The 27,844-nt window shown below is 44.6% G+C and overlaps 1 protein-coding gene across 1 annotated transcript; it reads right to left on the bottom strand.

Annotated features, from left to right (window-relative positions):
• Positions 1-625: 625 nt before the first annotated feature.
• On the bottom strand, positions 626-20,405 carry LOC138416874 (short palate, lung and nasal epithelium carcinoma-associated protein 2B-like). Its single transcript, XM_069546362.1, has 8 exons — positions 20,258-20,405; positions 17,869-18,010; positions 16,171-16,275; positions 15,168-15,325; positions 12,742-12,851; positions 11,708-11,771; positions 851-901; positions 626-750 (listed from the first exon to the last, which is right to left on the bottom strand). Exons 1-8 carry the CDS (start codon positions 20,403-20,405, stop codon positions 626-628), a joined length of 903 nt encoding a protein of 300 aa, XP_069402463.1.
• Positions 20,406-27,844: the final 7,439 nt, after the last annotated feature.

Raw genomic sequence — 27,844 nt, 5'->3', positions numbered from 1 at the left:
GCTTCATCTTGTGTCACCTCATCAACAACCAGGCAGGGATGTTATTGTCCTCATCTTGACTTTGGGGTGTGAGGCTCAGAAGGGAAGGATGACTTCCTGAAGGCCACACAGATGGGAATGGGCAGAGCGGGAGAGTGCACCCAGTTCTGCATCCTCTCCCACTGAGAGCAGCTATTTTGACACTCAGTCTCTGGGGACTGCAGCAAGTCTCACTCTTTGGTCCCAGTATCCAGAATCCAGTAGGTCTAGGGCAGTACCTGGGCCATGGGCTTGGCACTGCAGGTCTACCTTCACCATTGATGCTCATGACAACCCCTAAGGAGGTTTGAAAACCCCATTTTCCGATTCAGGAAACTGATGTTCAGGGAAAGGAGGTGAGTGGCCCAGGTCTCAGAAGGACAGGAACCCAGCATTTGGGTCCCCAGGAAGGACCTTTCTCTCAGATCACATTGAGGCCAGCTGGTGGGGCAGGAGAGTCCTTGCACTTGAATACCCTGTTTATTTCTTGACCTCTGCTGATTGTAATGCCTGGTCCATTGGGACTATGTCAACGCGGAACTCCCAGTCCAGGAAGCACAGATGGGTGCCCACTTGGCAGTTGGCTGGGAGCACTGGTGGCTCCAGGTCAGTCTCCTTCGTTCAGCCACATGCACCTCAGCAGGGACCTGTAACCCTGTCCTAAGGTGAACGTGGCCAGGACAAAGTAGGGGTAGTTCCAGATGCTTGTGTAGCTAGTGTTCTTCATGGTGACTATGGTCCCATCATCAGAGCACAGGGCAAGTGCCCAATCCTGGGGCTGGGACATGGAGGATCCCATCCAGCAGAGCCTTGGACTGGTCAGCAGACTCACCTTGCAGGCTGTCCACACCCAGTTCTGCAAACATCTGAAGCCCTGCCTCCCCTTGTTGTGGGCACAGAGCTGAGAGTTGTACAGAAATCTTGTGCAGAGTTGTCCCGAATCAAAAACACAGCCCAGGGGGTCAACTGTGATATAATGAATTCAGACCTGATGTTGGTCCCAGGCTACAGCTGCCTCATTGAAAAATAGTGAGACAACTCCATGCCTAGTGGCAAAATGGAAATTACAATACCCCAACTCTGAAGTTGGGCAGACTGGTTTAGAACCTTCTTTTTGCCTGTTGCTGACTGTGTGGCCTGGACCAGCAGCTTCATCTACCTGAGCCTCAGGTCCCCTAGGTGTGAAATGAAACTAACTATGGGCCTCTCCTCCCAGGTGTGCTGTGAGGAAGTGGTGGGATATTATGTGTAGACCCCTGATACACGGTTACTACAGTGATGTTGATGATTACAATTGTTGCTGTTATCTGGTCACCTCACTCCCTTCCACCTCTGGTCTCTCATCTATTTATGACCCCACTGTACATGGTTATGGAGAGGTGGTAGGGGTAGATTAAGCAGCCAATAGGCTTAATCAATTGCAACTGCATTTCTTATTTTTGCATGCAGTAAGACTAATGAGCTCAAATGATCTTACATCTACAATATACCTATGTTCAAAAATTCTGGCACCCTTGGGTGCTGATATATAGCCCTTGGCACAGACGATTCCTCCTTCTGTCCTAGTTTCCCTTCTGGGGTCAAGTTAGGGAGTCTCACATAAGATTCTGATTGATTGTAGGGCCTGGATAGAGCGTTCTGCCAAAATGGCCTCCCAGGAAACTCCTGGGCTTGGAGGGAAGGATTGATTAGTGATGTCTGCCACAAATTCAGGAGGAGAGAGTGAAGACACTGCATGTTTGCCAATGCAGAACCATGTCACCTCTAAGGGCCCTGCAGCCAGTGATGGGCATATCAACACCACATGTTCATGGAGGTATGACCCTGGGACTTGTCTGGTGCTACAGGAAGGAGGAGACCCTGATCTGGTTCCAATCTTGGCTCTTTAATAACATGCTTTGTGATTCTGACCAAGACATTTGTTCCCTCACAGTGGCTCTGTTTCCTCTAATTACAAAATGAACAGTGGTTCTCTGCTAAACAGTTGGCACTTCAGGGTTCTGACAGGTGATCAGGAATATCTGGGTCTACCTGCCACATTCCACCAGATCAAACACCTGGCACTCTTGCTTTGCAGGAATCACACCCACTCCTTGGACACAGAGATAACTGCCCACTCACTGAAACCATGAGGGCCAGGACCACAAGGTAACATCCCCAGGACCTGACACACAGATGCTCAAGAAATATTTATTATCACCTGCAGAAACATTTTGCTTTATTACTGATTAATTAAAGTGTACATATTTAGACAACCATTCATTTTATTTATAGCAACACAAAAAGCTTGCTTTTAGACTCATTCTTGGTTGTGCATCCCAGACTTTCCCCTTGTTGGTTGTGTGACAGCAGGCAAGTGACCTAACTTATCTGAGCTTTACTTTTTTTTTTTTTTCTTTTAAACAGGAAGCCAGAAATAGAATTAGGACATTCTAGTTACCTTAGAAGAGCTGCCTGGGGAACTAACTGAGGAAATGTCAGTAGTGAGCCCAGCTTAACTTTGTAGAATCCATGAATTACAGGAATCACTGTCATTGCTATTACCACAATAAACAGTACTGAGCGGTGGCCAGAGACATCATTTAGGAGCCTAGGAAAACTGGGAGGGTGACAAGGGTGAGTGTGTGCACCTCTTGAAAGTATTATGCAGCTGGATTCAAATCCTAGCTCTGCTTTGTGAGCTTTGCCTCTCACAACTCAGCTAACTTACCTGGAAATTGGGCAGAGCGGGTGTACCTACCTTATTGAATCAGTCTGAAGGGTACACAAGTTAAAATGTATAAACTCAGACACATAGTCCCTAGAAATGTGCTCTCCTTGCTCTTCCGCTGGAGTGGGAGCCTCACAAGGCAGGGATCTTGTCTGTTTTGTTCCCTAACATGTCCCCTGTGTCATAACAATGCCTTGTGATAGTAGCTGATGAACACATGCTCCCTGGCATATTGTTGTTTGTGTTCTTATAGCACACAGCTCAGGGACATTGCCCATGGGTGGCTTCCCTGAGGGGGAGCCATGCTGCTCTGTTTCAAGTACTTTCTGTGCACGTCTACCTCCCCCCAGACACTGGGCTCTTCTGCTGCATTAGGACCCACCCCTCCCTTCTCTCTGGTCCCTCTCTGTTCAGGTGACCGCGGGTATGTGTAGTGCTTTAGACCGTGGGCCTGGCTGGCCTGAGTTTTCTCCACTATGGGCATTGCTTCAGCTGGTGGGAATGTAGCAAATAGCCCACATTTGTTCCTGACTGCCTCTCAAAGACCCAAGGGGTCAGCTGTGTAGCAGAGAATCTGTTCATTTTGTAGTTAGAGGAAACAGAGACATGATCTGATCCTGCCCTGGCAAACATGCAGTCATTTTACTCTCCCCTCTGAACCTGGGCAGACATCACTAATCAATCCTGCCCTCAAAGCCCAGGACTGCTTGGGAGGACTTCTCTGCAGAAAGCTCTATCTAGTTCCTACAATCAATGAGGTATACTACATACCATTGGTCTTAGAGTCTCTAACTCATTCCTGGATGGGCAGCTGAGGCTGAGTGAGAAACTGCACCCCTCAAAAACTATACACTAGCTCCCAAGGGTGACAGTATTTGTAGACACGAGTGTACTAGAAGTCTGAGCCCATATAGCTCATGTGGCCTTTATAGCACACAAAATAGGAAATGTAGTTGCCATTGATTAAGCATAAAACATATTGAATGTTTGATCTCCTCACTTCATTCTCTCCATAACCCTCTGCAGTGGGGTCATGTACAGATGGGAGACCAGAGGTGGAGAGGAGTGAAATGACCAGACACCAGTAACAATTATAATATCATCATCACTGGTGTAACTGTGTATCAGGGGCCTACACACATTACCCCACAGCATCTTCATAGCATACTTGGGAGGAGAATCCCAAGTGCATGAGTGCATAAGTTGCTTCTGCCATGTCCAGCTCTGTGCAACCCTAAGGAGTGTAGCCTGCCCAGTTCCTCAGTCCATGTGATTCTCCAGGCAAGAGAATAATGGAGTGGGTTGCCATGCCCTCCTCCAACGGATCTTCCCAAACCAGGGATCAAACCCACATCTCTTATGTCTCCTGCGCTGGCAGGCAGGCTTCTTTTACCACTAACGCCATCTGGAAAGCCTGGAGGGTCCCATCAGTTCAGTTCAGTTCAGTCGCTCAGTCGTGTCCGACTCTTTGCAACCCCATGAATTGCAGCACCCCAGGCCTCCCTGTCCATCACCAACTCCCGGAGTTCACTCAAACTCATGTCCATCTAGTCGGTGATGCCATCCAACCATCTCATCCTCTGTCGTCCCCTTCTCCTCCTTCCCCCAATCCCTCCCAGCATCAGAGTCTTTTCCAATGAGTCAACGCTTCGCATGAGGTGGCCAAAGTACTGGAGTTTCAGCTTTAGCATCATTCCTTCCAAAGAATACCCGGGACTGATCTCCTTTAGAATGGACTGGCTGGATCTCCTTGCAGTCCAAGGGACTCTCAAAAGTCTTCTCCAACACTACAGTTCAAAAGCATCAATTCTTTGGCTCTCAGCTTTCTTCACTGTCCAACTCTCTTAATCTCATTTCACAGAGAAGGAATCTGAGACTCAGGGAGATGAGTCCCTTCTCAAGGCTCCCTAGCCAGCAACAGAAAAATAGAGGATTTGCACCAAGAAATGAGGTCTGAACACCAACTCCTACTACCCTTTTTGCCACGGGGATCAGGCACAAAGTTGTTTACCCATTTTACGATGTGGCAGCAGAACTCCGGGGCCAACACTGGGTCTGAATTCACTACATCACACTTCAGCTGGGGCCTATGGTCCTAAGGCCAAAAAAATTCTCATTACAAATTTTCCCATAATTCTCACCTCTGTCCCCACACCAAGGGAAGGAGGGCCCCTGATATTTGCAGAACTGGGTACAGACAACAGGGAGGGTGGTCTGCTGATGGTCTAAGGCTCTGCTGGATAGGGTCCTCCATGTCCCAGCCCCAGCCTTGGCCACCTAGGCTGCCACCTTCTCCCTCCTCTGTACTCTAAAGATGGGACCACAGTCAGGGTGAGGAAAGCTAGCTCCTCAAGCACCAGCCTGTCCCTACTATGTCCTGGTCACATTCATAACGTTCATACTGATGCAGGTTGGGACCAGAAGAGACTGACCCTGGGTGATCTGGAGCTTTTTCATGGTGCTTCCACCATGATGTCAAGTGGGCACCCATCTGTGCATCCTGGACTGCATGTTCCAGGTTGACATGGGCCAAACGCCTCAGGCATAACAACCAACTCAAACAGCAGAAGTCAAGGAAATAAACAGGATGTTCAAGCCTAAGGACTCTCCTGCCCCATCAGTTGGCCTCAATATGATCTAACCTTCCCTGTGGACTCAAATGCTGGATTCCTGTCCTTATGAGACCTGGGCAAGTCACCTCCTTTCCCTGACCTGAGTTTCCTCAACCAGAAAATGGAGTTTTCCAGGCCTTCTTAGTGTGTTTTCATGAGCACCAATGATGAAAGTGGACCCGCATTGCCAAGCTCAGGGCCAGCCATTTGCCTGCCCGTCCTGGGTGTGGGACTGGGGTCAATAAATGTGACTTATTCTTGCTTCCAGAGGCTGTGAGCTGGATCAGCCTTTCTCATGGGAGAAAATGCAGAACTGGGAGCACACTCCAGATCTTTCCCTTCCCATCTGTTTGATCATGAGCAAGTCATCCTCCCCTTCTGAGCATCACACCCATGAGCCAAGAAATGAGGGCAGTGACACCCACTGCCTGGTTTCTGTTGAGATGAAACAGGATCAGACGTAAGGTTGTGAGGGTCATGTCTAGACAGAGCTGAGGTTCTAGAGGATGGCATGGGGTTGGGGGACACAGCTCTCAGAACTCAAGATAGAAAGTGCCTTTGGGCCATCTAGTCCATTTGTTTCCATTTCTTGCCAGACACTCCAGGGCCAGACTATCCAGGAACCTCTGACCCTAAGTACCTAGGAAGGGGCTCAGGCATCTATAATTTAAGCAAAGCTTTTAGGTAATATTTTTTAACCTTTTTTGTAAAAGGACATTGCTGATGGCTCAAATGGCAAAGAATCTGCCTGGAGTGCAGGAGACCTGGATTTGACCCCTGGGTTGAGAAGATCCCCTGGAAGAGGGAATGCAAACTACTCCAGTATCCTTGCAATGGGAATCCCATGGACTTAAGAGCCTACTGGGCTACAGTCTATAAAGTTGCTGCAAGTCAGACACGACTGAGAAACTAACATTATTGCCTAAGTATATAATTTCTCAAAACCTAACAGATGAATAGAAAGAGGAAAATAAGCGAGGTTCAGGACACATGTGGCCAGAAATGAGTCCTTCTCCTTCTCTGAGCCACAGTCTCCCTAGACTTTTAAGCAAAGAAGTGAAAATTATGACCTCTAAGCTCTCCTGTGACTTTGACATCTGTTATGTTTCCAATGTGGTTTTGTGACCCTAGAGTAGATTTCAGAATGGAAGAGGAAGACATGAGTCTACAGATACGTTGTCAGGACTTCCTATGGATTTGAATGGCATAACCCGATTCACACTGACTTCAACAAAAATAAAAAATAAAAAGCCAGAAATGTATTTGAGCGTTACAGTTTGTGGCAAGGAGGGCTTCAGGCACACCTGGTTCAAGGCACTATAATGATATATTGTCCCACTCGCTTTGTACAACTTCATTATCTAGAGCTTTGCCAGGTAATTGTTTCTAAATTCTATCTCGAGGACAAAGCAGACCCAGGCAACATGTGAAGACCCGAAGTTCCCTTGGGAGTCATGAGATCTAGCTAAGGGTTTTTCCATTTCCTTTACATTTTCAAAGGTCCAATATTAGTTTGGTTAATATTTTCTATTATTTTTGTCTTCTTTATTTCAAATACTCCTGCTATAATCTTTATTGTATTCTTTCAGTGGTAACTTTGAGCTTAGTTTATTCTTTTTTTTTTTTTTTCTATTCCCTTAAGGTATAGAGGCTGCAGTCACCATCTGCAGTGATTTTGGAGCCCAAAATATAAAGTCTGACACTGTTTCCACTGGTTCCCCATCTATTTCCCATGAAGTGATGGGACCAGATGCCATGATCTTTGTTTTCTGAATGTTGAGCTATAAGCCAACTTTTTCACTCTCCTCTTTCACTTTCATCAAGAGGCTTTTTGGTTCCTCTTCACTTTCTGCCATAAGGGTGGTGTCATCTGCATATCTGAGGTTATTGATATTTCTCCCGGCAATCTTGATTCCAGCTTGTGTTTCTTCCAGCCCAGCGTTTCTCATGATGTACTCTGCAGCCATGAAATTAAAAGACGCTTACTTCTTGGGAGGAAAGTTATGACCAACATAGATAGCATATTCAAAACCAGAGACATTACTTTGCCGACTAAGGTCCGTCTAATCAAGGCTATGGTTTTTCCTGTGGTCATGTATGGATGTTAGAGTTGGATGCGAAGAAGGCTGAGTGCCAAATAATTGATGCTTTTGAACTGTGGTGTTGGAAAAGACTCTTGAGAATCCCTTGGACTGCAAGGAGATCCAACCAGTCCATTCTAAAGGAGATCGGCCCTGGGATTTCTTTGGAAGGAATGATGCTAAAGCTGAAACTCCAGTACTTTGGCCGCCTCATGGGAAGAGTTGACTCATTGGAAAAGACTCTGATGCTGGGAGGGATTGGGGGCAGGAGGAGAAGGGGACGACAGAGGAAGAGATGGCTGGATGGCATCACTGACTCGATGGACGTGAGTCTGACTGAACTCCGGGAGTTGGTGATGGACAGGGAGGCCTGGCGTGCTGCGATTCATGGGGTCGCAAAGAGTTGAACACGACTGAGTGACTGAACTGAACTGAAGGTATAGAGGTAGGTTGTTTATTGGGGGTTTTCTTGCTTCTTAATGTAGGCATTTTTTGCCACTCTTTCTCATACTTAGGTTCTGAACAAATGAGTAGTGGGGATGTAATGTACAACATAGTGGCTAGAGCCAACAGTGATGTATGATGTATAGGAACGTTGTTAAGAGAGCAAATCTTAAAGAGTTCTCATCACAAGGAAAACATGTTTTTCTTTTTTGTCATTTTTTATTGTGTCTATATGACGAGATGAATGTTAGTTTAACCTATTATCATAATCATTTCATAATACACAGAAGTCAAACTGCTACTTTCAGCTTATACAGTGATGAATGTCAACTATTTTTCACTAAAAATGGGGGGAAAAGATTATTAAAAAATGCAAACCCTAATCATGAGAAATGACACTTCCTGAACCCTCTGTCTGTTTGGGACAATGATGACAAGGGAGTTTGAGTAGACGTATCAGCTAGAAAACATGGTATCTTTGTTGAGGAAGCATTGTGAAGTGGCCCCCACTTACCAGGAGACAGCTCCTGAGCAGAGTGTTAGGGCTGAGGAGGATTGAGAAGCTGGAGGGAGAGAAGGAATGATGACCAGGTGGTGGAACAGCCTGGACAAAGGCTCAGCACTGACCCAGGTGGGCTACTGCTCAGGAGAAGTTCTGAGTTGTGAGACCTCCTTGTGTACTTCTGTGGGAGTTGGAATTGTCACAAAACACAGACAGAAAGGAAAATTCTAATCCCTTTGCTGTGGCCAGTAGGAGAAGAACAAGATTTGGAGGACACCAACTTCACATGAAATCTAGCTTTGCCTCTGACCAGCTGTGTGACCCTGGAGAAATAATTTCACCTCTCCTCTGGAGATTCACTTGCCACACATTCATTCCTCAAAAACCATTCACTGCAAGAGATACAGTGCATAAACATTTAAGACATGGTTTCTCAACATTGTTGACAGTAATTCCAGCGTGTAGAGGCTGACATTCACTTGTGCTCACCAGTGTCAGACTCTGGTAAAGCACTTTCCACTCATTGGCTCATTGAATTTTCACATCAACACAACTAGGGAGGTTTTACTGTTAACTCCACTGGGGAAGTGATTGAACTGTGGTTCTGAGAGGTTAAGTAGGTTGCCTGAGATCACGCAGCTGGCAACAGCAGAGGCCATGTCATGCTCAGCGTTGTTCAACTTCTGACCTCACACTATGTCAGCAATCCCTGGCACAGCCTAAACTAATGTCTCTTGAGAGAGCTGGTCAAAGGCCCTTTGCTGCCCCAGGGGCTCAAGGACCCCTACAGTGACTTGACTTTGTGGGACATCCTTCAGACAGAAGGCGCTTGAGTGAAGTAGCCACTGCTACAGGCCTCTGGGTGACCCTGGCTTATCTTATCAAGTCTCCCATGAGGATGACAGTGGTTCTTCCCACACGGAATTGCACACATCACAGAGGCAGCTCCTTGGAAAAATGGGGAAATGTTCCCTGGACGTTTTGGCAGGAAAATCAGATGGCCTCCTGGAAAGGAGAGGCTGGGGGACCCTGAGGTGATAGCCTGGGTCAGTCCTCTGCAGAGATGATATAGCTGTAAGGGGTGTTCTGCTCCCCACTCCAAGGCCAAGGGGAAGCTGAGGGCTTGCATGTTGAGGAAACAGAAGGGCCACAAGAGGACCTCATCAGTCCTGAGCAGGAGAGATCAAGGCCAGGACAGCGGGACCTGCTGGGGGCTGGGGAGAGGTGGCTGAGTACTGGGAGATGGGAAGTCACCTCTCTGAGCAGGGGATCCCACAGCCATGGGTTTAAATCCTAGTCCTGCCAGTTGCTACCCTGTCACCTCAACAAGCCACTCATCCTCTATGACCCTCAGTTTCCAACAAGAGTTGTGTCTCCTGGCAGAAGTGTACTATTAGGGAGTCATGAGGTCAGGTGTGCTAGTGAAGATAACCCTCCATAATGTTGGTGGTGTTAGCAGAAGCAGAATGATGCTGTCTTTACGCCACCTCTGGTCACCTTCTTGCCCATCCTGGACTTCAGTGTTCCCATTTGTAAGGCAAGAAGTTAGGGCTGGATAATCCCAAATTCCCATCCAGCTTTGGATCCAGGTCTCTGCTGCCCTGATTGCCCATACTTCACCTTCCCTGAAATCCCAATGGAAGGAATGCAACAGGCCACAAAAGAGGTGCAGAAATGGCTTTTTATTGCTCGGGGTGGAGGGTGACGAGCATAGGGTGTCCTGATTGTGAGGAGTATCTGAGAGGTATCCTTGACTGGGCTCAGTTGTCACTCCTGCGGGATGGCGGCAGCACTGGCTGACCCAGAGGGAGATGGTACAGAGATTCAGTCAAGTCCCTGGGAACCAACTTGGAAGGAGACCCGGTGTGAGGCATGGACACCCCAGGACCCTTACTGGCTCCTGTGTTCATCAGGCACGGCTGCCAGAGTGCTTTCCCTGAAACCCTGTGAGCTCTGAGGCTCAGGGAAGGACTGGCACCTGTGGTTTGGGGTCTTTCTCTGGCACCTGGCACTGCCCCTCCTCCTCCCCTCACCCTCCCACCCCCTCAGCTTAGCAACAAGGGCCGATGTGAAAAGACTGAGCAAGGCTCAGCGGAGCCAGGGTTCAGGGCTCAGCGTATGATCAGGATCGATCAGACTGAGATACAGTTTAGGTCTCTATCCATGACCAGCATCAAGGCTCAGTCAACAGCTGTGTTCTGGGCTCAGCCAGGGAGCAGAATCAAGTGCAGGCTGAATGTGTGATTTGGGGCCAGTGCTTGGTGTGACCAACATCGGGCTCAGTCTGTTACTAGGAAAGAAGAGAAGCCAAACTTCTCCCCAGGCTGCTGTGTGTGTGTGTCTGTGTGTGTCGGGATGGTGTTCATCCTCCCCCAGCCCAGGGTCCACAGCCCGGCCCTTACCAGCAGGCAGGCTTTGCAGTGGATTTCCTCAACTGTTCTCTTAATTTCCTTGTTGGAGGTTATAAACTTCCTCTGAACGAACAAATCATTAGCAGTTCTCAGGCTCCAGCACTGGAATGCTGAATAGAAATCAAACACCAGTGAATGCCACCCTCCAGCAGGTCAGACTTGACAGCCATAGGACCTCTTACATGTCACTCCATCTCTCTGAGCCTCAGTTAGTTCATCTGTAAAATGGGTATGATGTTATTACCCATCCCCACAGGGCATTGTAAGGATCCAAAGACATAGTGTTTAGGAAGCACCAAGTGATAACCCAAGGAACTGAGCCTGTGGCTGTTTTCTAGAAGGCCTGCCCCCAAGATGGTGACACTGACACTCGCCCCATATCCGTTGTCCTGCAGCCCCAGTAACCAGTTATGCCAGAGACCTAGATCAAGGAAAGGCCCCAGGAGCTGGAGGTGAAGTCACAGCTCATCATAAGAGAAAAGAAAGGGGTGGTGTTTATTATCATTGTCTACTGGATATTACACTCTTTCTGTTTTTTCGTTAAATCCACTCATCAGCTCGGCCGTGTTTACAATCTCCTTTCACCTGTGAGGAACCCAAGGCTCAGAGAGGTGGAGCCAGCTCACCACTAACCCACAGTGTTTAAGTAGCAGATCCAGGATTTGAACCCAGATATGACCTGTCCTCTTTCTCACATCATTCTGGGCAACAGGTTCTGCTGGCTTGACAAAGGAGGGTAGCGGAAGCTCTCAGAGACCCACAGAGGCCATCAGTCTGCAGGGACCCCTCTCCAGACTTGCTCAGGATGAAGGGTCCTCAACTTCTCCAGGGTCCCCTGATCAACCTGCCAGTGCTGCAGACATAGAGCAGCCACGCCCCCTGTGAGGCTGCAGAGGGACCCCCCCCCCTCTCCCCAGGCTGTGGCTTACCAATGTGGTTCTTAACATAATCCGCATCCAGGCTTTCAAGGAGGCTGCGGACTAGTGGGCACACCTGAGGGTCACAAGGAGGGAAAGAGACACACAGAGAGAGAAATGGAGAGAGAGAAGGAAGGAATGAGGTCGGGAGGTGAGGAGGAAAGGAGAAATGGGAGAAGACGACTGATTATTATCTGCTGTGAGCACCCTGACCACCACCCACAGAGACGCTCAGTACTGGGGGCCTCAGAACTTCTGACCCTTAGGATTCTAGAACAGTGGAAACCTAGGAGGCCCAAATCTGAGAACCAGAGGACACTAGAATCCTGAAACCTCAGAACATTAGAATCCTAGAAACTTAAAGAATCTAGACTTTTAACATTCCAGAACCCTGCACTCCTAGAAACATTGACCTCTAAATCTGAAAATTAATAGAGTTAAATGGAACAATAGAGAAATGGTTTTGTGTTTTTCCCAATTTTGTGTGTTTATGATTCCCTGAGAATGTGGCTTAAATGCAAATTATTGAGCAGCAGGTCTGGGGTAGGACCTGTAGTCTGCATTTCTAATGAGTGCCATGGGAGGTCAGTGCTGCTGGTCTGAGGAACACACTTTGAGCATGACTAAAGCCAGATCTGCAGCCTCCTTCTAGAGTGACTAATATAGAATCTTTGGAATTTTGGGTACATGGTACATATGGCATTTTTATATGATACACATGAATCTGAACTACGGTATGTATAGTTTTGTATTTAGATGAATTAAAATTGTCCTCATTTAAGAAAAATATTAGCTAAAAGGCCTGCTGGCAGTCCATGGGTATGGTAAATCATTCACGTATAGGACCAGTGATTTCAGCTCATTTTGGGCTCCTGCTCACCTCCTGCCCAGGCCAGGCTGAGTGAAGAGGAATAGGTAGCAATTCAGAGTGCAAAGGGAAGTTGGCCCCTCAGAAAGGAAAGTGTCCAGAGAGTACGGCCCAGCATGGAAAGTCACACCTGCCTCCACCAGGCCTGGCTCTGCACCCCCAGGAGTGGGGGACTCACCTCATACTCTGTTACCAGGGACAGCACCTCATTCACAAGGTTGGTCACCAATTTCAGAACCTCATTGAGCAGTTCAATGTGCTTGGAGAAGAGAGAAAACTGATAAAGCCCTGTGAAGTTGGCAGAGCAGCCAAGCAAGAGCAGTGGGAAGAGGGCAGAAGATGGTAGGACATCGTGACGTCAGATGACTTGAAACTCTACCCAGGGGGATCATCACTTAGAACCCCATGGTTGACCAGGAGCCCACACCAATAGCTCATGAGAGTCTCATCACAACACTCAGACTTCATCCATCCATACATACATTCTATTATCCATCCATCCATCCATTCTTCTATCCATACATCCACCCATTCTTCTATCCATCCATCTATCCATTCATCCAACCATCCATCCATTCTTGCATCCATCCATCTATGCGTCCATCCATTCATTCTTCTATCCATCCATTCATCTAGTCATCCACTCATTCATTTTTCAGCACATATTTAGAGAGCACTAACTATGTGCCTGGAACCAAGCCTGTCTGGGGACACAGTGATGAACAAACCACAAGCAGTTCCTAAGGTGGTACCTAAATATTTGGTTGGCTTAAAGGTTCATTTGGAGTTTTCTGTAAGAGGCTAATGAAAAAACCAAAAGACTTTTTGGCCAACCCAGTATTAACACGTATTCCTAAGCCTGGCTCCTTCCCACCTTCAGCTCTCAGTGTAACGTCACCTCCTCAGGGCAGCCCTCATGACTGCTTGCCTATCGGGGGGCTTTGTGTCATAGCGCCCTATTAGGTGTGCTGTTCTGCTTAGGGATGATTGCAACCAACACTTTCCTTCTGGGCTCATTACTGTTGGACTGAATGCTGTCTTATCTGCCCTTCCCTTCAGAGACTAAACTCCACGAGAACAAGCTCCTTGCCCTCAGTCACCAGTAAATTCTCCAGAGCTCAGAATGGTGGCTGCCTGGCATAGAGCAGATACTCCACACATTTTTGAATGAAAGAATAAATGAATGAAACCTACAATTGAATATATAATGACAATTTTGAATATAATTCAGAAGGGCAAGAGTAGAATCTTATGAGAGAAAGGAAGAGGAACCTTGTTTCAGGCCCTAAATGAGCAGACATACATGGAAAAGATGCAGGAAAGATGTCCTAGATGCCTGACCAGCCCGTGTACAGGTCTTGAGTGGAAGGAGGTTTCCTGAGGCACAGAACAAAAGTTAGCATCTCTGGGGCAGAGAGGGCAAGATGTGGATCTAATTCAGGGAGAGCCTAGATGGCCCTGGGAGGGCCTGAGACTCCACCTAAAGTGGAGAGAAAAGCCCCCTGAGGGTTTGGAGCAGCATTTTACAGATACGGACACTGAGACCTGGAAGGTGGGATGATTTCCCTGGGGCTTTGGGCAAGGCAGTGTCCAGCAGGGCTCAGGCATTTGGATTTACAGCTCAGTCTTCTAAGTGATGGTAGGCTGCAGAGCCTATATTTGGTTTTGGGGGGTCTTTAGTTAACCTGTGATCATATCCCTTACTGAGGTAGGATGGACTGACTCTGCTCATGGCTCAGCGTTTTTCCCTGGTAGAACATCCTACCCCAGCCTTCAGCTTCAAGACCACTTCTCCTCTCAGCCATGACAAGGATCAGACTTTCTCCTTCCACCATCTTCCCTGGGCTAAACATCCACTTCCAAGCATACAGTTTATGATACAGTGTTGGTGGGTTACCAGAGATCAGCATTTTAAATGGAGAAGATTAAGTTTTCAAGATCTCATTTTGGGAATTTCTCAGTGGGTAGAGAATGATTTGGGGATAGTCTGAAGTTAGAGCTCATGGTAGGCATTTACTACTCCTCTTGCCCCTCCCAACTAGAGGAAAGAAGGTAAACACAGTGAATTACTATTATTATCATTACTATTATTGAGGGACATTATGTAATATGAGAAGGGTCAGTTCTTCAAGTAGACATAATAATGTTAAATGTGCAGGCATCTAACAACAGAGTTTCAAAAAGCGTGAAGCAAAAACACATAAAGTTGAAAGGTGAAATATAGAAATGCCCAGTTATGGTTGGAGAGGTAAGCATTCCTGTCTCAGTAAGGGGAAGAACCAAGAGGCAGAAAGTCAGCATGGATATTATCATTACTGAGAGCTTAGTATGTTCCAGGCTGTATGTTAAACACTCACAGTTTCTCATTTGGCCAACAGAGGAGGCTATGAGTTAGGTATTATTACCATCTTCAGTTTACAGATATGAAAACTGAAGCTTCTAGAAGCTACATTGATACCAAAACCACAAGTTAGTGGCAAAGCTAACTTGACTCCAGTGTCAGACCTCTTCTTTGCCATACTCTGCTCCCTCTCAGGTAAGGAATAGGGCTGAAATTTTGGGTCCCAACTCCTCTAAGATCCCCGCTCTGCTGAGACATGGGACCTGACCTGCCCAGCATGGTGAGTGAGATGCTGTGTTGATCGTTGCTGCATTCTTCCACGACCACCTTGTAAACATCAGTGTCTTCATCAGTTTCAACGCTGACATGAAACTGGAGGACCAAGTCGAGGGCCAAGTCAACAATCTCACCCAGCACAGGCCTGCGGGGAAATACATTCACAGTGAACAGAGGTGGAAGAAGATTCTTCACATTGCCCACTTTAGTCTCTCTCTTGTGTGGGCATTACATGGGACATCTATGGACAAGGACAGAGAAACCTGGTGTGCTACAGTCCATGGGGTCTCAAAGATTTGGGCAGGACTTAGTGAATGAACAATAAATGGACAATGTCAATATAGTCTGTATTCTTTATGGAATCTACATTCTTACATTAGGGTTTTTTCTCCTGGGCAGAGTGTTTGGCTTATGTGAAATTTTTATAGGGTATCAAAATGATAATTAAAATTTAAAAACAGATTTACCATTTCTTTAGAAAAATACTGTGCTAGGTATTTCCAAAAAAATATTTTGCCTGGGTTAATCCATTTAATCTCAACAGGAATTCCATGAGAAAGAAGTACTATCACTATCTTTGTTTTCTGAATGAAGAAATGGTTTAGAGAAGTTTAGCAACTACCTCAAGATCTCATAATTAATAAATGGTAAAGTCATAGTGCACTTTAATTTATAAGACTCTTCTATGTATCCTCATTTTCCTATCTCTTTGTACCTTCAAAGTAATTAAAACACTTAGAAATTATAATTTCCATATAATTTTCACATGCCCTTCATTACACACTGTCCACTGCTATATGGCCCCTAATGGTCACTGCTTTTAAAGAGAATCTTGAGAGACAAAATGATGTTGGAGGAAACTTTCCCAAAGTGTTATGCGTTCATGTCTTCTCAAGTTTGATAATTAGATAAGTGCCTGATTCCAGACTGGAGACCTATTGGCCATAGCTCACTGCATCTTCCAAACCTCGGATTCTAAGCCATACTCACAGTTTCACATTGACATCTGCAGTGATGGGGATTTTCATGTCAGCACTGCTGTCAGAAGTCGCTTCTAATGTGAGATCCAGGATGTGAAGATTACTGATTTTCACTCTGTACAAAAAAACACAATTCACCCTGTCATTCCTCTTGATAGCTATTGCTGAGCTCTTCTCTGCCAGTGTTGTGCTGAGTATTTGAGCCTTATGGACCTTGCCTGCTTTGGTCTCATGAGAGCCCTGCTCAGGGGTTGGATTCTCTCCACTGGATGGCATGGCAGACTGAGGATCAGACAGCTGTGACTTCCCTCAAGACTTCAAGGGTGAATATGTTCCAGAGCCAGAATTTGCTTTGCTTTTTTAAATTGATATATAGTTGCTTTACAATATTGTGTGAGGTCCAGGTGTGGGGTTTCCATGGTGCTTCAGAGGGTAAAGAAACTTCTTGCAAAGCAGGAGACCAGAGTTCAATCCCTGGGTCTGGAAGATCCCATGGAGAAGGAAATGGCAACCTGTTCCAGGATTCTTGCCTAGAGAATTCACAAACAGAGGAGCCTGGTGGGCTACAGCCCATGGGGTTGCAATGAGTCAGACACAGCTGAGGGACCAACACTTTCGCTTTTCATTGGGTTAAGATGTACAGCAAAGTGATTCAGATATATATGTATAGAGAGAGAGAGAGAAAGAAAGATAGATACATAGGTATTTTTATTTCAGATTCTTTTCCATTATAGGTTATTACAAAATATTGCGTATAGTTCCCTGTGTTATATAGTAGGTCCTTGCTGGTTGTCTATTGTATATATAGTAGTGTGTATATATTTATGCCAAACTCATAATTTATCCTCCACACTGCTTTCCATTTTTGTAATCATGAGGGTTTTTTTTATGTTCAAGAGTCCAATTTATATAAGTTCTTTTGTATCATATTTTAGATTCCATATATTAGTGGTATCTAAGATATATGTCCTTCTCTTTAACTTAATTCATTTAGTATGATTATCTCTACATCCATCCATTTGTTGCTTTGAGTGTCATTATTTCATTCCTTTTTATGCAGAGCCAGAATTAGAACCTGGAACTGCCTGACTCCCAGCCTGCATGTGTGGGGTCATCTATGTGGTGTGAATTCTAGTTTCCTCTCTCCTAAGACCATTTAGATTTTTATATTCAGCTATATTCAGAGAAGAAATGTCTTTTTCCTTGAGAATGGAACTTTAGGCACCATCAAACAGGTAGAGGTGGGGGTGAAGCCAACCTTCATCCTGACCCTGAAATCACAGAAGGAGAACGCCCAAACTCATGAGATGCCAAATGGGCCCCACAGACCTGACTCTAGTTTTTGACGCTCTAGAAGAATTGCCCTCAGATCACTTCTGCTCTGCAAGAAGGGGGATCTTCCCAACTAAGGGATTGAACTCAGGTCTCCCACATTACAGGCAGATTCTTTAGAAGCTGAGCCACCAGGGAAACCCAAGAATGCTGGAGTGGGTAGCCTATCCCTTCTGCAGCAGATATTCCCCACCCAGGAATCGAACTGTGGTCTCTTGCATTACAGGCAAATTCTTAACCTACTGAGCCACCAAGGAACCCCTCTGCAAGAACACGCAAGGTGTATTCAACTTTTTGCCTTTGATATTAAACTTATGTCCCCAAAGAGACGTATTCTCTTTCCTTGAAATAAATAAAGCCAAATGAAGCAACTCACCCCGTAAGTCTGTACACTACTTGAAAAATTCCTGAAATGAGTTGTTCCAGTAAGTTCTTAGTTTCCTCAGTATTCTCCTGGGCTTCTGCAGTATTGGACTCCTGGGGCAATGCGAAATCAGTCTTCAGTTGCTGAAAAATAGCTGCAAAACAGTCTCCATTTAGTGTGGTCAACAAGCTCCTAGGCACCAGGTATGAAATGAGAATACTTGCCGGTGTTATGTCATTTAATCCTTATAACAACTCCACAGAGGAGGAGGTATTAGTAATATCTGCATTTTCAAATGAGGAAATAAAAGATCAAAAGTTTAAGAAATAGATCAAAGTCACACAGCTAGGAGACCTTGTTCTTTCCACACTGCCTTCACTCCAATATATACTCATTATTCATCAATAGAGAAATCAACCCACTGAGCAGGCAATAGGTATTGATTCCACATTAACTTCTAGTAGTGAAGCACCAAAGAGCTGCTCCTCCAAACAAAGTAAACTTAGACTAGAATAAGAAATGGAAAATCTAGAATCAAAGAAAACATATGGATCTAAATCATGAAAGTGGCAGATAGGAGTTCCTGAATGACAGCTTTGCATATGGCCTAGAAAGAGACGACTCATACAGAAGAACAAGGACAGAGAGCACTAATGGACAAAGAAAAGAGGGATTTGAGATAGGAAGTGACTAGGCAGATGTAGAATGGCACATTTGAAAAATATTAAGAAAATCTCTAGAAAATAATTCAAAGGTGACACAACTAGCTCAAAGAATAAGAAAAGGCTTCAAAAACAGTATGTAATCAAAGTACTGCAACATGGCTTTGTGATGGACAGTACCTACTTATAATGATGCAGAGATGGAAACTAAATCTGGTCCTACAACTTACTTGGTGATTTTGATGCAGACCCTTCTGCTTCTGAACCCATTCCAGCATTCTTGCCTGGAGAATCCCAAGGGCAGGGGAGCCTGGTGGGCTGCCATCTACAGGGTCACACAGAGTCAGACACAACTGAAGCAACTTAGCAGCAGCAGAAGCTTCTGCTTCTGAGCTCTGTTTTATCAGCAGTAAAATTGGAAATTGGGTCCCTCCTGTATCACTCAGGTTGCCAGGATTCCCTGGTGGCTCAGATGATAAAGAATCTGCCTCCAGTGCAGGAGACCTTGTTCTATCCCTGGGTTGGGAAGATTCACTGGAGAAGGAAATGGCAACCTACTCCAGTATTCTTGCCTGGAATTCCAGGCAAGAGCCTGTACAGAGCCTGTCAGGCTACAGTCTATGGGCTCACAAAGAGTTGAATACAACTGAGGGAACTATCACTCAGTCACTCTCAAGCCCTGGCAAGCTTGAAAGGCAGTCATTTTCAGAAGTTAGCTTCTCCTATTAAGAATGTTTAGCAACGTGCTAGTAATGCTTCCAAAAAGTGAAAAGAAGACCAAGTTCTTCCAAGAAATCAGAATTACGAGGAAATATGATTCTCTAGAAAGGTAAGTAATTTTAAAGCTATCTAGGCTAGGTAGGAATCCTTTTCCACTTAGTTAATACAAATTTCTAAGAAAATTGAATGACTCAACAGAAGAATATGCTACAAATATAAATTAAATATTTAAGTTGAAATATATAAATGGCTAAGAAAATAAGAAAAAATGAGTGAATTCTTTCATAATTAGAGAAATGAAGAGATCAGTTTTAACCTTTCATCTGTGAGACTGGCAAATTTCAGTTGTCCAAACCAGTGCTGTTAAGAGAGTAGAGAAAAAGATACTCTCACAGATGGTTGGAGAAACTATTAACATAGGGAATTATTTGTCAATATCTGCTGCAATTTAAAATATGAGTACCTTTTGGACTCTGTGGGAGAGGGAGAGAGGGTGGGATGATTTGGGAGAATGGCATTGAAACATGTATAATATCATGAAAGAAAAGAATCGCCAGTTTAGGTTTGATGCAGGATATAGGATGCTTGGGGCTGGTGCATTGGGATGACCCAGAGAGATGGTATGGGGAGGGAGGTGGGAGGGGGGGGTTCAGGATTGGGAACACGTGTACACCTGTGGCGGATTCATGTTGATGTACGGCAAAACCAATACAGTATTGTAAGTAAAATAAAGTAAAATCAAATAAATAAATAAATAAAATATGCATACCTTTTGAACTGTCACTTTGAGGATTTTATCCTATGAATATATTAGCAAATTTTACCATAAAATTAGATATAAATTGATGTTCAGTTAAGAAATGTCATTTCTAGAAAAATAATAAATGAACCAGGAACCAGTTAGTCACTTTAGTAAACCACCCCTAAGGAGCAGACTCTGCTTGCAGTCTTTGCTAATACAGACATAGTATGTAGGAAGCAAGCTCCTAGGTGTCACTGATCATCCGTTGTTGACTCACTTTGAAGTGTACTGTCAAGGTTGTCAAGTCCTTGCTCAAGACCAGTTTTCAGCTTCCTCAGAACATCCTTGCCAAGATTGTCAAGAAGAGACGCTGAGGTCCCAGCAAGCAGACCGCACAAGAGAACAAGTTTCCAAAGCTGAAACATCTTGTCCTGACACCTGGACAGTCATGGGAGGAACAGGAGTGAGAATTACCCATAAGGAAATGGGATCTTGGATGAGCACCTAGGACTCAACAGACCTTGAAGATAGACGTGGTTATCTCCTCTCTTACAGATGGGCAACTCAGGTCAGAAAGCAAGAGAAACTTCCTTGCTCAGAGATAAACAACCAATGAGTGAAGGCACAGCTACATGAAAGGTCACACTTGACTCCAGGTCAATTCTCTCTACTAGAGGTCCTTTGCACATGCTGGTTCCTCTACCTGGAACATTTTCCTCTTCTTTCATTTTAAGCTGAATCACTTCTTTCTGACTTTCCAGCTTCAGTAGGACATCATATCTTCTAGACCTCTTTGGAGAGTCTAGGGTAGGGGGCCCCTCTCCACCATCTTTCTGCCTTCATTCACTGTTCAGAGTCCTGGGCAGCAATCAGTGATGACTTGACTGCCTTCCCACCAGGCTGTGAATTGCTTAGAGGAGGGATTGTGACTTATTTCATGGTTGAATTCCCAACTCATAGTAAAAAACCTCCACCCAGTATCAGGTTAATGTTAGTCACTCAGTTGAGTCTGAGTCTTTGTGACCCCATGGACAGTGCCTGCCAGACTCCTCTAACCATACAATTCACCAGATAAGAATAATGAAGTGGGTTGCTGTGCCCTCCTCCAGGGGAACTCCCTGACCTGGCGATCGAGCCCATGTCTCTATGTCTCCTGCATTGGCAGATGGGTTCTTTACCAAGCACCAAGCACCTAGTACAGTACAACAAAATGAAGTTTGCAGAATAAAAGTATGAGCAAAAAGTGGGTGCCACATCATGACACTGCATTCATCAATTTGACACGTCTCCTAACTGAATCTATTCCTTAATTTGCTAAATTCATGTACCCCAATGTTCATCACAGCACTATTTATAATAGCCAGGACATGGAAACAACCTAGATGTCCATCAGCAGATGAATGGATAAGAAAGCTGTGGTACATATACACAATGGAGTATTACTCAGCCGTTAAAAAGAATAAATTTGAATCAGTTCTGATGAGATGGATGAAACTGGAGCTGATTATACAGAGTGAAGTAAGCCAGAAAGAAAAACACCAATACAGTATACTAACACATATATATGGAATTTAGAAAGATGGCAATGATGACCCTGTATGCAAGACAACAAAAAAGACACAGATGTGTATAATGGACTTTTGGACTCAGAGGGAGAGGGCGAGGGAGAGGATGGGATGATTTGGGAGAATGGCATTGAAACCTATATACTATCATGTAAGAATCGAATTGCCAGTCTATGTCCGACGCAGGACACAGCATGCTTGGGGCTGGTGCATGGTGATGACCCAGAGAGATGTTATAGGGAGGGAGGTGGGAGGGGGGTTCCTGTTTGGGAACGCATGTACACCCGTGGTGGATTCAAGTCAATGTATGGCAAAAGCAATACAGCATTGTAAAGTAAAATAAAGTATAAATAAAAAATAAAAAATATTATTTAATTCATGGGCCCCACCTCCTGCCTCTTTCCCCCATAGTGTTCTGAAGGGCTGCCCTGGTGGCTCAGATGGTAGAGACTGTGGTGCAGAAGATCCAGATTCAACCCCTGGCTCAGGAATATCCCCTGGAGAAGGAAATGGCAAACCACTCCAGTATTCTTGTCTGGATAAATCCATGGACAGAGGAGCCCAGTGGGCTACTGGCCATGGGGTTGCAAAAAGTCAATCACAACTGAGCTATTAATACCTTCACTTTCACCCCTATGCCTCTTGTCCCCAAAACATTCTGTAGGCCTCCATGTGGAGTGACATTAAGAGGGAAACCCACCAGTCACAGGTTTGAAGAAATATACTTACAAAATCCTTGCTCCTCTCCACAGTCTCTGGAATTCTCCTGGGTGGTGATGGCCCTTATATTGATGGGGCAGGAGGCTGCCCCCGGAAACAAGTTCTGTGTCCAGAGCCATCCTAGGGGACTCCAGTGAAAATAAGCCCTGTCCAGAGTGAACGGAAAGACTTCCAAAGCAAAGGCCAGCCAGGATGCTTCAATTGGATGGCTATGGAGAGGACTTTGTGCCAAGACTAAGAGCAGGTTCTCATGGAGCCTCCAGCTACCAAGAAGGTGCCCATGCAGGTTAAGGGCTAAGGTAAAAACTGAGATGAATTGGAAAATATTCTGGTGATGGTGATCATAGTGATCATTAGTTTAATTTTATCAGCACTTGGAAGCTCAGGTTCAGAGAGGGAAAGGAGCCAATCTATAAGAGAGGGACAGAGATGGGGCTAGATGTGTGGCCCATGGCATCAGGGTCAGTGACCAGTGAGGTCATTCTTCCCCAATCTTCTCTTATTTCAGAGTGCTCTCCATAGAATTCCTCACAGTGGAAGCAGTCTCAGGACAAATATTTGCAATGGCAGGTTGCTCAGGACCCACCCTCCCCATCTGCCCACTCCACTGAGTCAGTAGAGTTTCTCCTGAGAGTGAATATAGTCTGCCTCTGTATATATCCCTATATGTGCAGTATCCTTCTGCACACTTGCTTCTAAGCCCTCTACTCTCAGTGCAGCTTCCAGAAATTAAATTTCTCTCCTTAAACAAAAGTCCCAACATGGCCCTTTGTCATCTACTCACTGCTACTCCAAACTCACCTACCTCTCTCTCCATCACCCTACTGTCTTCCTTCTTTTTCAGAAAAATATCAAATTCATTGCTGCCTCAGCCCTCTGCACAGACCATCACAACAGACAACACAGAAATACAAAGGATCATAAGAGACTACTATCAGCGATTATATGCCAATAAAATGAACAACTTGGAAGAAATGGACAAATTCTTAGAAAAGTACAACTTTCCAAAACTGAACCAGGAAGGAATAGAAAATCTTAACAGACCCATCACAAGCACAGAAATTGAAACTGATTTCAGAAATCTTACAGCAAACAAAAGCCCAGGTCCAGAAAGCTTCACAGCTGAATTCTACCAAACATTTAAAGAAGAGCTAACACTTATCCTACTCAAACTCTTCCAGAAAATTGCAGAGGAAGGTAAACTTCCAAACTCATTCTATGAGGCCACTATCACCCTAATACTAAAACCTGACAAAGATGTCACAAAAAAGAGAAAACTACAGGTCAATATCACTGATGAACATAGATGCAAAAATCCTTAACAAAATTCTAGCAATCAGAATCCAAAAACACATTAAAAAGATCATACATCATGACCAAGTGGGCTTCATCCCAGGGATGCAAGGATTCTTCAATATCAGCAAATCAATCAATGTAATTCACCATATTAACAAATTGAAAAATAAAAGCCATATGATTATCTCAATAGATGCAGAGAAAGCCTTTGACAAATTCAACATCCATTTATGATAAAACTCTCAGAAAGCAGGAATAGAAGGAGCATACCTCAACACAATAAAAGCTATATATGACAAACCCACAGCAAACATTATCCTCAATGGTGAAAAATTGAAAGCACTTCCCCTAAAGTCAGGAACAAGACAAGAGTGCCACCTCTCACCACTAACTATTCAACAGAGTTCTGGAAGTTTTCACCACAGCAATCAGAGCAGAAAAAGAAATAAAAGGAATCCAAATTGGAAAAGAAGAAATAAAACTCTCACTGTTTGCAGATGACATGATCTTCTACATAGAAAACCCTAAAGACTCCACCAGAAAATTACTAGAGCTAATCAATGAATATAGTAAAGTTGTGGGATATAAAATCAACACACAGAAATCCCTTGCATTCCTATACACTAATAATGAGAAAGTAGAAAAAGAAATTAAGGAAACAATCCCGTTCACCATTGCAACGAAAAGAATAAAATACGTAGGAATATATCTACCTAAAGAAACTAAAGACTTATATATAGAAAACTATAAAACACTGGTGAAGGAAATCAAAGAGGACACTAATAGATGGAGAAATATACCATGTTCATTGATCAGAAGAATCAATATAGTGAAAATGAGTATACTACACAAAGCAATCTACAGATTCAATGCAATCCCTATCAAGCTACCAGTGGTATTTTTCACAGAGCTAGAACAAATAATTTCAAGATTTGTATGGAAATACAAAAAACCTCGAATAGCCAAAGAAATCTTGAGAAAGAAGAATGGAACTGGAGGAATCAACTTGCCTGACTTCAGGCTCTACTACAAAGCCACAGTCATCAAGACAGTATGGTACTGGCACAAAGACAGAAATATAGATCAATGGAACAAAACAGAAAGCCCAGAGATAAACCCACACACCTATGGACACCTTATCTTCGACAAAGAAGGCAAGAATATACAATGGAGTAAAGACAATCTCTTTAACAAGTGGTGCTGGGAAAACTGGTCAACCACTTGTAAAAGAATGAAACTAGAACACTTTCTAACACCATACACAAAAATAAACTCAAAATGGATTAAAGATCTAAATGTAAGACCAGAAAGTATAAAACTCCTAGAGGAGAACATAGGCAAAACATTCTCTGACATAAATCACAGCAGGATCCTCTATAACCACCTCCCAGAATACTGGAAATAAAAGCAAAAATAAACAAATGGGATCTAATTAAAAGCTTCTGCATAACAAAGGAAACTATAAGCAAGGTGAAAATACAGCTTTTGGAATGGGAGAAATTAATAGCAAATGAAGCAGCTGACAAAGAACTAATCTCAAAAATATACAAGCAACTCCTGCAGCTCAATTCCAGAAAAATAAACGACCCAATCAAACAATGGGCCAAAGAACTAAATAGACATTTCTCCAAAGAAGACATACAGATGGCTAACAAACACATGAAAAGATGCTCAACATCACTCATTATCAGAGAAATGCAAATCAAAACCACAGTGAGGTATTATTTCACACCAGTCAGAATGGCTGCGATCCAAAAGTCTACAAGCAATAAATGCTGGAGAGGATGTGGAGAAAAGGGAACCCTCTTACAGTGTTGATGGGAATGCAAACTAGTACAGCCACTCTGGAGAACAGTGCGGAGATTCCTTTAAAAACTGCAAATAGAACTGCCTTATGACCCAGCAATCCCACAGCTGGGCATGCACACCGAGGAAACCAGAGGTTAAAGCGTCTGCCTCCAATGTGGGAGACCTGGGTTCGATCCCTGTGTCGGGAAGATCCTCTGGAGAAGGAAATGGCAACCCACTCCAATATTCTTGCCTGCAGAATCCCACGGATGGAGGAGCCTTGTAGGCTACAGTCCACAGGGTCGCAAAGAGTCGGACACAACTGAGCGACTTAACCTTCACCTTCGTGTACCCCAATGTTCATCGCAGCACTGTTTATAATAGCCAGGACATGGAAGCAACCTAGATGTCCATCAGCAAATGAGTGGATAAGAAAGCTGTGGCACAGATACACAAGGGAGTATTACTCATCCATTAAAAAGAATACATTTGAATCAGTTATAATGAGGTGAATGAAACTGGAGCCGATTATACAGAGTGAAGTAAGCCAGAAGGAAAAACACCAATACAGTATACTAACACATATATATGGAATTTAGAAAGATGGTAACGATAACCCTGTATGTGAGACAGCAAAAGAGACACTGATGTATAGAACAGTCTTTTGGACTCTGTGGGAAAGGGAGAGGGTGGGATGATTTGGGAGAATGGCATTGAAACATGTATAATATCATATAAGAAACGAATCATCAGTCTAGGTTCAATGCAGGATACAAGATGCTTGGGGCTGGTGCACTGGGATGACCCAGAGGGATGGTATGGGGAGGTGGATGGGAGGGGGGTTCAGGATGGGGAACTCGTGTACACCCGTGGCGGATTCATGTTGATGTATGACAAAACCAATACAATATTGTAAAGTAAAAGGAAGAAAGAAAGAACTAAAGAAATAAAAGAAATATTGTAATTAACCTCCAATTAAAATAAATAAATTTATATTAAAAATAATAATAAATAAATAAAAAATAAAAAAGAATTCTGCTCTTGAAGCCAGTGTGAGTTGGGTCCTGCCATTCAAATTCACGGTAGTCCTGATTTCACATATTGGTAGACTTACATCACCTCCTCTCTTTGGATGACAACTCCAGGTCCAAATAACCATATTGTAATCATAGCAGAAATCAAAGCCACAGGAGAGCTTAGAGTTCAACTTAACCTCCTTGCTGGGAAGACTGGGGAGCCTATGGTCCAGGGAAGGAGAAGGATGCATCCAAAGATACATGTGAATTGAACCCAATTTATTTTCCTCTTCCATTTCACATCTTTTCAGTTTGTTGAAATTTTCAGCTTGGGCAATAGCTTTTTAAAGAAAGAGATTAAATAGAACCATCGAATAAGTTTGTTTAAACTGCGGATGCCTGAGTTCCCCCCTATTAACTTAGGGTTGGGGGTTCCAGGGTGGCTGGACTGAAGTGGAGATATCTAGACAAGGGTGGCTCAAAAGTACTTTTGATTTTGTGTTCTAAGATCTCTGATCCCAACACCATCCTCTAGACCCCACCTCTGCCTAGACATGACCGCACAACACTAGGTTCTTATCCTGCATCATCTCGTGTCACCTCATTAGCAGTCATGCAGGGGTGTTACTGTCCTCATTTCTTGACTGAGGGGTGTGAGGCTCAAAAGGGGACGATGACTTCCTCAAGGCCACGCAGATGGCAAGGGCCAGAGCTGGAAAGTGCGCCCAGTTCTGCATCCTTTTCCACCAGGATTGGCTGCTCCCACTCCCAGCCTCTGGGGCAGCAATGAGTCGCACTCTTTGGCCGTAGTGTTTAGAAGCCTATAGGTCCATGCCAGTGCATGGCCCTGGGCTTGGCACTGCAGGTGTACTTTCACCCTTGGCACTCATGACAATCCCCTAAGGAGGTCTGGAAGCCTCATTTTCCAGGTGAGGAAACTGAGGTTTAGGAAAGAGAGGCGACTGGTCCAGGTCTCACAAGGACAGGAACCTAGCATCTGTGTACTCAGGGAAGGAGCTTTCATTCAGATCACATCGAGGCTAGCTGGTCAGTCAGGAGAGTTCTTAGGCTTGAATAACCTGTTTATTCCTTGACCTTTGCTGTTTGAGTTGGTTGTAATGCCTGGTGCATTGAACATATGTCAACCTGGAATTCCCAGTCCAGGAAGCACAGATGGGTGCCCATGTGGCATTAGGCTGGGAACACTGGTAGAGAGCTTCAGGTCACCCAGGATCAATCTCTTCCATTCACTCACCTGCACCTCAGCAGGGATCTGTAACCCTGTCCTTGACATGAACATGGTCATAGCTAAATAGTGGTAAAGTCAGAGGCTTAGAGAGCTAGTGTTCCTGATGCTGACTCTGGTATCATAATCAGAGCACAAGGCAGGTGCCTAATCCTGGGGCTGGGACAGGGAGGACCCCAGCCAGCAAAGCCTTGGACTAGTCAGCAGACTCACCTCACAGGCTGTCAACACCC

Source organism: Ovis canadensis, chromosome 13 (assembly GCF_042477335.2).
Source record: "Ovis canadensis isolate MfBH-ARS-UI-01 breed Bighorn chromosome 13, ARS-UI_OviCan_v2, whole genome shotgun sequence".
Taxonomy (NCBI): Eukaryota; Metazoa; Chordata; class Mammalia; order Artiodactyla; family Bovidae; genus Ovis; species Ovis canadensis.
The sequence above is the reverse complement of the archived record's forward strand: the minus strand, read 5'-3'. Positions and strand labels throughout refer to the sequence as shown.